Genomic DNA, 12,812 nt, shown 5'->3' with positions numbered 1-12,812 from the left:
GCATGAAATTTATTGCTTCGCATCACGGTGCGGAGCTATTAGTTTCAGTCGATATACACGCCATCTTGAAATAATTACTTATCACATATAGATTCTGATTGGCTGCTTTATGATGCGACTGAGATACAGCAACAGCTTTTCTAAATGAGATAAAGAATTACAGACTTTTCTCGTCTCAGGATAAGACATCAAATGCCGGAAAATTAACTATGAGATAATGTGTATTTCAGTTCCGATCAACTGTCATTAATTCATGTTCGTTTTATTATGCATATATGAGGGGCCTGATGGGGGGGGGGGGGATCTCATCACGATTCACGAGTTGATTTTTTTTGTCAATCACGATTCACAGAAAATAAATTTCCATGATCACGGATCACGAAAATATAAAAATAAAATAAATCTGTAGAAAAACGGATCACGATAGCGAAAATGCGCCGATCACGAAGAACGATAATAACCCATCAGGCCCCTCATATATTGCACACTGAAATTCAATATTGAAATATCAATTATTAATACGTGTTTTTTTGCTTTGTTAATCTTCAATATGCACGATTTGTTTTGCTAAACAATGTTCCTATATAATGTTTACAAAAATGCATTATCTGTATTTTATAACTTCTGCCAATCTATGCACACCCCAGAGAGACACACCTCCAGAGTCGTGTCTATTTGTAAATGTATTAATTTTCAACAAGTAAAGTGAACAAAATTTTAAAAGCATGGGTGTATAACGCACACCTTGAAGTAGAACAACACCATTTTCACTGAAACTAAATATCTATTGCTGTTTACAATTATATGTAATTGCTTCGCATTGCAAGCTTTATGGTAAATCAACAACCACATGCACACATATTACCTTAAATTAGGATACAGCGAAGCAGTCCACAGCTTTTTAGAAAGCTCAAACTTGTAAGTGTTGTTTTCATTAGACGTCTTTCGGTGTGTTGTATAGTGTCTCATTGATGTTAACATTGTATTAGAAATTGTCAGAAGAATAAGCATAATAAAGAGGTTGGGTCAATTTTCTTTGAAAAAAAATCTCACATGGTCAAAATTAAAAAAGTTGTAAAAACCTACTGGTATTCAAATATTTCAAACGAGTCCAAATAATTTTGTTGAAAGTGATCAAACAATCAAAGGTTTCTCTGATGGCGCTACATGTTGAAGACAATATTGTAATTTTTAAAGATTTCCTTATAGAATTGTGCATCAAAGCCCAGCAGTCAGTAACCCAGATGAAGTAATCAACATATTAATTTCAACGACAAATTCTTTTTAGAAACTAAAGGAATTTTGCTAAATTCTAAACCAGGTATATTCATTTTGTTTACCAACCACTGGGTCGCTACCACAACTGATGATTCTCTCGTTCCAAATAGTATCATCAGCCTCATCAGCCCAGCAGTCAGTATATTCAGTGATGACATGATATATATCGTTGACTTTCGGTCACTTTTTGCAAATTCATTGTTCATAAAATGTTGAAATGATTCGAAACCCTAAGGTTTTTACTATCCCATGCACAGATGGCTAGTTTTTGGTACAACGATTTGCATGGAATGTTTCAATACCTTCGACTTCCTTGTTTATTTGGCCTTATACCCGTATTATTCTTAGCTCCCCTGATGTGGATGGTGGAGACGAAACGAGCATCTAGCTGACGTAAAAAAATTTAAGCCTGGTATCTTTGATGTTTTTTTTTAAATATCTTCAGGCATTTATAAGATGGAAACATGTTCCGAAGTTTGCCATTATGTTTACAAAACCTTTCAGTACACAAATATGAAGCTATATGTAAGATTCTGTAATGTAAGTTAAGTTTGAAAGATTTTCAGAAAGTGACCTTTGATGTGAAATAAATTCAAAGGAAATTGGCCATAACTCTTTCTGATTTCTTTTTAAGAGTGTACGCGAATGGTGATCTAGTGTTATGTATTCGACAAAAGTAGTCTTGAGCATACCTAACAATGATATAACACGTCATACAATATAAGATCGGTATCGAACATTAATTTGTATATTTAATGCTACATTTTTGTCATTATGAATAGTTTGTGTGCATTGGTATTAACACTGACCTGGCTTTTTCTCTTATGTCGTGTTTTTCATTTCAGGGGAAAACTTGGTTCATAACATTTCTTCGGTTTATGAAGATTATACATATCAACCGACTGGTTCGGGTAGACCTAGTGCCCGATTAGTGAGCAATGCTCTGTTCAGACAGAACACAAGTACAGATTCAGGAGGATCATATAACAACAGGACAGCTTTCTTTGCTTTCTTCGGTAGGTTTGAAAAAGGAAAATATGCTTGGAAGAACTGTGAAACTCGTATAGTTAACCCTTTAACCTTCGGTTTAGCTTTTATCATATAAAGATATTTTACGTTAATTTTTTTGTCACAGATCAATTAATTTCATTTGACGGAGCTTAGCTTAGTATTCAGAAATGTTGGCAATAAATAAAAGGCATATGATTTGAAAATTAATTTTAATACGAATATTTCATGTTTTACTTAGTATTTTATTTATGAGGGGTGGTTCTTGTCTGCTAATGCCTTCGTCTTAATCATATCCTCTCGTATCGTTCATATATTAAAAGACAATATTAGCATGCATAAAGATGAAGAGAAAGCAGTTAATCATTAATTATTAGTCTATATCGAACAATAAGTATATAAATCACGAACATATCTTGTCTTAAAAATTCATAAATTTACTTGACCTGTTTCATTTCTTTATTTTAACAGAAAAAGACTGATTTATTTTTGGCGTTCTCATTGGCATCTGACAATTTCTCACTCGTCTAGTAATATAATGTTTATGAGTTGTCTGAAACCTAAGGTTGATGCAAGCTAAAAATATAAAACGAAAAACTGTTTTTACTCATTTGTAAATTGATATGTTGTTCAGTCAATCGTTGAATATTTTTCTATATTTGATTCTTGGATTAGTTATTCTTTAATTATTTACTCATATTTTCTTCTTCGTTTTAAGAATTACTTCGAAAATGTATTTAAAAATGACAAAGTTTCGCCATCTCAAAAATCTCCCAAAATATCCAAATGTGTAAACTTATAGTTATTTGCCAGAGTTCTCGAAATCTTTTTTTGCCTGGTGGTCCTTGAAGAAAATATGCAGGTCCTCACTATATTTTCTATTGCAAATTACCACAATTGTGTTGGTCCTTCCCAAAAATGTGGTCGTCTAATCCCTAGGACCACCACTTATCGAGAACTCTGATTTACACATCGTCATTGTATATACAAACGCTGTAGATGTGTGTAGGCTTTGTATTGAAATCTCTTCGTGGAATTAGTTACACAAAATGAGTACCTTACATATAGAAAATGTTTGTTTTGACGTTTGATATTTTTTGGCCTTCCAAACAATTGCTGCGAACAAAGCAGATTAATGTATTTTTTTTAGAAACAAGTGCCATGCAGAAATAAGTATCATACAATAATTGTTGAAAACTATTCAGTTTCGCCATCTAGATAATCTGTAAAAAAAAATTAGGTGTTTACGTTCTACAAAGTGTAAAATATCTAACTTGGAAACTGAAAGAGAAGTTAATTACACAGGAACTCTTTTTACCTTGAACCACCCGCATTGTTTCCAGTCAAAAAACAAAAACCTGTTTAATAGTATCACATATGAATAATTTACATACTTTAAGTATACTTGTCAGGATCACAACGACGAAAAAAAATCCCACACCTCACGGGAAGTTAAAAGATGCCATTAAAAACATATTCTGAACATTCTCGAGATTTATAGAAAATACTCCCAATATCGGATAAAGCGAGGAATATTCTTCCTTATTGTTGCATGATATACGTGCAGTCATTGTATTTCAGCATTGCTTTTGGTAAAATTTGCAAGTCACGTCTACTTATATATTACTTCCAAAGATTTATACAGATTTGACATTGATTGTTTCGTGAGTGTTTTTGCATGAAATGTATGTATTCAAAAAGTATTAATTATACATAAATGACAATGTATGTTGAAAAAAAAACTGCATACGAAAATGGAATGATGAGCAAATTCCTTGCATTAAAAATTAATATAATTATGCAATAAATCATAATTGCACTAGATACCATATCAATCAGAATTGTACTTTTCGATTGCCCTTTTTGTATTTAATGACAAATAGTTTGTAGGTTGAGATTATATTTATAATTTTCCTTGACAAATACAAAAATGAATGTTGTGCAATGTTGCCCCATGAAACCTCTCTCTCTCTCTCTCTCTCTCTCTCTCTCTCTCGGTTACACTCTAATAAGTTTCATGGGGCATATCGTGGATTTGTATACCAACTTCGACCGAGCATTGCGTATTTATGATACAAAAATCCTGGTTTGATTTTAAGATTTCTTACAATTAACAAAAATGTTTATGCATTAAGATCATATCAGAAGAATGATGCATTTAGTGGTTAGTGTTATACTGAAAAGAGTTCAGACAATATTAAAGTACATTACCAGCAGTACATATAGTCTTGCTGTCTAGCCTATACATTATTCTTGCACAATATACATACGTTATCAACATTCACATTCACAGATGTACTTGGTGCAGAATACGATATATTATTTACCGTATTAAATATTTTCATAAATTGTAATGCATTAGTGTCATTGTCGGTTCATAAGCAAAGTTTGAATATTTTCGTCATATTTCAGTGATGATATGTGTTGATAGTAATTATTATTATGCGCATTCAAGCAGTGGGTATACGTGCATGCATTACTATTTTCATTTTTTTCACATACATGTTTAGAGATTACTTATTAATGTTTTTCTGAATGTACAATATCAGTGTAGTTAGAATATACAGCTTAGTCTATGGTTCCTGACTAATCCCCGAAATATAGTTTTTTTTCAATAATAATTTTATATCTAATACTTTGTTCGAGCTATAAGAGGACAAGATAATGAAATTACACTTTAACATTGTTAACGAAAATTGTATTTTAACCAAATTGACGTCTGATTTTTCTTCTGAAGTTCACGCTCTTGGTCCAGAACACGCATGGAATATTTGCCACAGGACGCAAAGCAAACAGTAGTCAATTAATCCTGCTTCTGGTAAATGCTTTCATGAGCTTGAAAAAATGAATCCAAGCAACATTTGACTTAAAAGACCGAAAATTGCAAGTTTTCTTGGAACAGCAAACATATCAGCACTATAGTGTGTCTAAAATCGCCTCTTCAAAGTTTCTATGTCGACATGCTACCTTCGTATCTAACTAAGGTATATATTAAAAACGGACAACATCTGACATGTTTAATAATGTTTTAATCTAAAATAAATATTGTAGTTATGAATACTTTTAGGACAACTTGTATCATTCGAAGTTTCCGATACAGATGACACAACATGTCCTATTGAACTGTTGGAAATCCCAGTCCCAAAATGTGATCCAGATTTTGATGCATTATGTAGTGGTACGAAAAAGATGCCATATGAAAGAATTAAGTATGACAAACATACAGGACAATCTCCTAACACGCCACGACAGCAGGTTAGTATATCACATGATCTGTCCAAACCTTCCTCTATATAACCCAAAATCTGATCTTTCTTATGATTTATATTAGTATTACCTGTCACGGATAAGCTCAAAATTCCAAAGTAAGCTTGAATTCTTTTTTTTTTTTATATTCGGACACATATTATACGGAAGATGTAGGTAAATGAATATCACGCAATGAAAACTCATCAAAGAAACCTGGCTTAAAATGTGTTACGCCAAACGCACATGTTGTCTACATGGAACTTGTCAGTAGCTCTAACGGTTGGAAAATCAAATCAATACGAAGTGAAAGAGCATTCCATATACTAGTATGCGTTTGATAGAAAACCCATAATATTTCGAATGATTTAAAACATTAATATATATAATCATGCACTGGACCATGAAACGTCCACCAGAATTTGCAATAATCCAGTTGTAAAATTCATTTACGGTCCCAGACAAGTGCGGTATTTGCATTAACTGCTCCAGAGACATATAATGCATATAATTGTTATATATGTCTCTGACTGCACATTAAGGTTATTCATATCAATCCGAGTTGAAAACATATTATTAATGACTACCTATATTTCAAAGCATGCTTATGATGGAGTATGGAAAACTGTTTTTTCTCTCTTTTAAATAATACAAGTCAGAACACTTGACAATAAAACAGATGACCTAAAAGTTCATTGAGTTCTGACTCTTTTCGTTTGCGTACACTTAACATTTTATCATTTTCATACATAATTGAACTAGTAAGAATTAAAAGTGTTCCTGTTCAAGAACAACAAAAAAAAACATATTGAAGCAAAGTAACCTATCCTATACCGTCGTTTGGTCTCTGGTGGATAGTTGTCTCATTGGCATTCGTGATACCGGATCTCCGGGTTTTTATATCAGGTTAGATGATACGCCTTTGGGATGTGTAATATAAGTGGTGGTAAAAAAGTGGGATATTCAGATAAAGGGGGTAAAAAGTGGGATCTGGAAAAAAGAAGAAAAAAGTGGAAAGTAGATAAAATTAAAAGAAAGCGGGATTTTGGAAATGAACACCACCGTATCACCCCCTCTTAAGTGTTCTGACAATGTTTATCATAGACACAGGGGGCTTGTTTTAAGCCAAATACTTTAATAAACCGGAAATTGCAATCAGATTCAAAAGGCCCTAAATCTTGGACCTACATTATGTCCCAGCCATACACAGACTGTCACACGCGCTCGATAGAAAACCATTCGTTTTGTAGAAAAGATAGAATTTAATAATAACATGATGAATAATAAACTAAATCAGATATTAAGCAAAATATCATACTGTCGTAATCTTTTCCTTTCAATGGATATTTTAATACATCCTTAGATGGTATATACAATCTTGGAATGATATATACTAAATATGTTATGTCCCAGATATAATGAACTTTCAGACATCCTAAAATAAAATTGCAAATGTGTCAGAAAAATTATCGAAGTGAAACTTTTAACACACTGCTTAGGAATGTGTTAAATGACAAAATGACATTGAAATACTACCAAAGACAACGCTAGTATGAGTTTTTGTATTTAATGAGTTTTTGACTGATTTACTTTTTCTCACTAGATTTATTTTAAGGGTGTAGTATATTTTTTTCTCTCCTTTAACTTTTCTATGTTGTTTCATTCTATCGTCTGTTAGTCATTGCTTATTTCGGACAGGTGAACAGGGTTAGTCTTATTTTGATTTTACCAAATTTGTTGTGAACATAATTTGGCTTTCCATGCAACTCAATTTTAAAAAGAATAGAGAATAATGGGCAAATAGTATAAAGAATAGAGAAAAATGGCCTAAATAAAGAATACACAGAAATTTCACATGTAGGACCCCATCCAGACCCTCCTACATCATGAAGTGGTTGCATATTTATATAAACCACCTCAGTTGTCAAGTGGTAGTGTGTTCATCTCGAGAGCAGGAGGTCGTGGGTTTGAACCCTGACGGGTCAAACCAAAGACTTTAAAATTGGTATTTGCTGCTTCTCTGCTAAGCATGTGGCATTAAGGAGACCCTAAGAGCAGACTGGTCAGCTCCGAGTTGGAATAATGTGTCTGGGTAAGATGACATTTCTTTCTGCGGACTGTTACCTTGTGAGCTAGCACCTTAAAAATCTGGCTCAGTGTGTCGGTCTAGTACAAAGCAGGTTTAATATTCATATCACATTAACATGATCTGATCCAGAATATGAATTTAACTTGATTGCTGCTTGACTTTAAGTAGCCATCCATCCATCCATCCCATATTTATACATCCCAGAGAGCAAATTTTACAGACCATTGTGGTTGAGAGATTACCCTGAGCTAGAGAAACTTTGCCCAATATCTTTTCTATGGGATACATAAGGAGGAATTTTTTTACTTAAGTAAAAAGTCTTTAAGTGCAGGGTTCGACACTAACGCTAGTCCGCTAGCCCGAGGCTAGTAAAAATTAGGGAAGGCTAGTAAAGTTTTCATCACAGTAGTCCAACGGGCTAGTCAAAATTTTGTTTAAAACTAGGAATTTCACAAAATTTTAATTGTCAACAAATCCCAGATTTTTTGCTGACCTTTGCTGTCTTTAATGTACAGTTTATTCACGTATATTTTGATTGTCAGACATTTTTAACATGAAAGGTACTTTTTGGGGAGGGGAAAGAAACGGAAACAATGATGGTACTTAATACATTGAAAACAACATGTGTTACAAATGCCGTGATGATTCTAATCAGAAACCTGGATCTCAAAAGTGCTTTCATAATATCAAAATAATAACATGAATACGAAATTTACATACATTACTACCGATACCATCACTGTTTGGGAAAAATGTACAACCAGAGACATATAATACATTTAGTACATTGTATTATATGTCTCTGGTACAACTTATTGGGAGGAATTTTAAGCCATTTTTTTAGTAATTGGGAATTTTCTCTAGGGGAAAAAGCTGTATTTCGAAAGTAATTTGAGGCAATGCCACAAACAACATCACTGAATTATTGTCATTATTATTATAGGTCTCTGCAAGGATTTGTATACTATACAATTCCTTGGTCTCTGGTAAAAATATACAGATTTTTGTGAATAAAATCTTGTCCTGCAAAAAAAAAAATAAACTGAAACAACAAGGGAAAAGAAGGAGTCCATGAAGAATTATGACAAAAAACAGCAAGGGCAAACCTTTCCTCTTTTGTGGGTGTATTTTTAAATCCCTAATTTATCCATCTTCATTAAAGACACTAGTAATAATGATAAGTAAAATGAGGATGATGATGAAGTAATGATCTAAAGGGGTCTTCAAAATAAGTCGAACACATTTTTAATATAGATGATTAAAATATGAAATTTCATGAAACAAAACATGTTCAAAACCCTCTGGAAATGCTCCAGAACACAGGATTTAGCTTCATTTGTATCAAAATTTTCTGGGGGGGGGGCATGCCCCCAGGCCCTCCTAGATAGGGTCGTGCCGGTGGCACAACCATCCAAGTGCATTCGGCACTTGGAGGGCTAGTGAATTGACAAGAGGACTAGTAGAATAATAATTTCACTAGCCCTGCAGGCTAGTACATACATTTAGTTAGTGTCAAACCCTGAAGTGTAATAACCAAGGATTTGTAAAATAAGTTTTTCTAAACAAATAGCACTGGCTTCAGAAAAACCATCTCCAGATGCTAAGTGATAGCACTGGCTTCAGAAAAAAGCATGAATTAACTGGTAACTACCAATGTGAATTGAAAGTAATGAATCCATCTGCAAACATTATGGTATACCACAGGCATACAAGTACATGTATAAAAAAGACTATTGGCCTCTGCTGCAGTTAAACAATGCATTTACAAAAAAAGTGTAGCAATATGAATTAAAGTAATTCCTGTAGGGATTCGGAGTCCAGAGCAGTTTTTCCGATATGGCTGTGTAAAATCTTTAAAGGGATTCAAAAAGAATAATCCCTATCCAGGATATATATTTCAGCAAAAGTTACATAACAAATGTACATGTACTAAGGTCACTGTATGGGCTTCATTGCCATACATGTGTATTGAATGATGATGTAAACCTGTTTAATAATACAACTGTCTGCAATTGTATACATGTATAATAAAACAATTAAAAAATGATTGAACTGTCAGACTTAAAAAAAAAACTTTCCAAAAGGGATCTACATCAGGTCACCAAATCTGGATAAATTTTCCTTCCAAGTTTTGCTTAAATTGCTTCATGACAGTACCTGTGTACAATACATGTATAAGATCAAATTTCAACACAAAAAAAATTCTTAAAGGGGCATTACATTTGTAGCTATGAGATATTAAAAAAAATTAAAATATAATTTTTGATTCAGCCATGCTGGATCTATGTGATCACTCTGTTTTTGGAGTTGGTGCAGAATACTAAGTTGACATATCATGCAGACTACACGAAATTCGTCGCACAAATCTGGTGAATAATGGATCGGTCTGGTAAAATTTTGTTGAATTCCGGTCCGAATGTCCGGTGTTGTTTTTTCATGGACTTTTCTAAAAACCCTACATTTTTCCCAATTTTGGGAGCAAAATTCCCAAACGATCTCAAAATTCATTTTCATCTTTATTATTCATGACAGCGATGATTATTTTGTTCATCCGATAGCTTTATGCCTAAAATCGCCAACAAGTAATGTGTAAATCCGAGTAAAAACATATCTTGACCGACAAAAACAACAATGGCTGCCATCAACCGGAAATATAGACAATATCAGATCAGATATGGGAACGGATAAGGCCAATTCCGGGTTTGCCAATCAAATACAAAAAATAAATAAAAAAATCCAAGCAGGTTCACAAAATACAGCTATGAAATATAAACACTTGAATTGAAAACCAAAGATATAGGAAAAGGAAGAAGATACAGGAAATATTTTATACAGAAACTCTAAATTATTTTAAGTTCACAAATAATTTTCATGTCAAAATCCAATAAAATGTGATATTACTTTTCTTTATCACTGAAATGCATTCAAGCAATTGTGCACAACTTTCATCAAAATATATTTTACTCTTGTCACATGATTTTGTTTTTGTGCATTTTGGAGATGGGTAGGGCACAACAAGTCATAAGTTTGTTGTATTTTGTCGGATAATGTACAATTAGATGTAAAAAAAAATTGGTCTGGTAAAATTTCATTCGGTCTGGTAAAGCTAGATTGTTTACCAGACCGAATGTGTAGTCTGATCATGAAACTAATTATGTGTTTTTATGACTTGCAGAAACTTTCTACACCATTTTAATCATCAACTACAAACTTTTGACACGTTATTTGCCCTTAAATTAAGAAAAGATTGGTCGAATAGTGACTTTATTTTAGATATACTCTTGCATATAGTTCCTTTCTAAATCAAAATTTATGATGATTTACTATTTATGAATTAATTTGAAAAAGTATTTACATTAATTGAATCAGTTGATAAGAATTTTGAAAGTATTATATTAGTATCTTGTGCTTGTGTGAATTATTGTTCAATGAAATGTAGGTCAACATGTGTATTAATATCTATGTTGATTCCCACACTTTTTTGAAATGGTATTACTCCATTTTTTTTCCTAGGCAAGTAAGAGTCAGAATGATTATTAACTGTCATGATTTTCAAATAAGTATTAATTAGAAACAACCCCAGGCTTAATTCAAAACAGTTAATATCTCATGACCTGTTACATAATTAAATAGACACAATTTGTTACACACCTAACTGAATACACACATTCTTGACCTCTGACAATAGTAAACCTACAAATGTATTATTTATTTTGATCTACACTACATTAAAATATTCTGTTAATTTTGCTAGCTAGCTGAATGATTAATGTGATAAGTTTTTTTTTCAAAGAAAATACTTAAAATGAAAAAAATATGTATAAAAAATGCAAGCAAACTTTATTTTACTTGTAAAATCAGTGCCATTATCATCTGACATAAGTCAATAATCAAGATCTAATTAATTATCAGAAATTTGGTTGAAATATTAAACAAAATTGTATAACTCTTACCTGAGCATTTTCTGCAATAAAATTTATTTGTTTGTCTTACATTTATATCCCATTATATTGCTATTTAACAGTACAGTAATTGGAAATATCTCAGCATTAGGTATTTGAACATTCAGATTTGAATACAGGAAATGTATTTTTTCTTAATGAAGAATGAACACCAGTTTAGATAAAAAAAAAATTTAATTTTTGTTGTTGAGAAAGTGCATTTATAAGGCCTCTTTCTGGAAATTATTAAACCTGTCATTATTAATGGCATATAAAAAATATATAACTTGTTTGACGATTTTCCTTTCCATTCTTGTCAAAAATAAAATCTGACAGAGTCTAAAATTGAAAGATCAGTATATATATCTATATTTGCATCAATATTGCAAATTTCCCTACCTTTGGACAATAACAGAAATTTTATAGTAAGATTGGAAATGAAAAGAGAAAAAATTTAGAAAAAAGTATGGTCAGAAAGAATATGAGACTAGCTATGAATATGGCTGGATCACAACATCAACGATGCTTTGATTTTGGTTCAGTCACTAATGAAAGTGAAATAGTGAAATAATGATTCGCTTTTAGAAGCCAGTTTGGTTCAATTTTGTCAAAATAAGCTAAGAAACATTGCTGATGAATTATTCACTTGCAAGTGAATAATTTGACCTCATTGAATCCGTATTCATGTGACCTTCAATTTAACCCCTTAGCTAGAGTTGGGTTACGCATGTGTAAGGCGTGTTCAGTTATTAAAAGGAAAAGAATGTCAACATTGAAAGTGAAACAATGGTAAACCATTTGATTGACTGATTCGATCCACAAAAACTCATTCTTATACAGGTAAAAACGATGATTAACATATATTTTTAACCTATAATATGATATCAAACAGACATAGAAAAATCAAGTTGCACAAGTTCGCTATCTATTTATATCTATATTTATGTTTATATCGGGTTATATCATCGTCGGCAGTCTTTGGAGGTTACCTCGATGGTTAATTAGATGGTGTCTAGACTAAAATACACACGAAATTCTGATACATATTACAGACCCCATGCATTGTGAATTGTTTATTTTAGACTTTTTATAATTTGGATATACATTTTGGTATGTTATAAATCAAATATGAGAATTTGAGTCAAATTGATGAACATGAATTTGATAGCTAATGCCCCTTTAAATTTAAAATTCCATAGAAAAATAACTTTTTCATGATTATAGATATGATAATAATAACAAGGCTCAAG

At 32.2% G+C, this 12,812-nt stretch overlaps 1 protein-coding gene across 1 annotated transcript in view; it reads left to right on the top strand.

The window, feature by feature from the left end:
• Positions 1 to 12,812, top strand: part of LOC127730076 (dual oxidase-like) — a 71,052-nt gene that overhangs the window by 16,916 nt on the left and 41,324 nt on the right. The window contains exons 4-5 of the mRNA XM_052238123.1: positions 2,124 to 2,294; positions 5,354 to 5,541. Of these exons, the coding sequence (XP_052094083.1) occupies positions 2,124 to 2,294; positions 5,354 to 5,541 (359 nt within the window). The remainder of the gene's footprint in view (positions 1 to 2,123; positions 2,295 to 5,353; positions 5,542 to 12,812) is intronic.

This window comes from Mytilus californianus, unplaced genomic scaffold (genome assembly GCF_021869535.1).
Source record: "Mytilus californianus isolate M0D057914Y unplaced genomic scaffold, xbMytCali1.0.p SCAF_2, whole genome shotgun sequence".
NCBI lineage: Eukaryota > Metazoa > Mollusca > Bivalvia > Mytilida > Mytilidae > Mytilus > Mytilus californianus.
The sequence above is the reverse complement of the archived record's forward strand: the minus strand, read 5'-3'. Positions and strand labels throughout refer to the sequence as shown.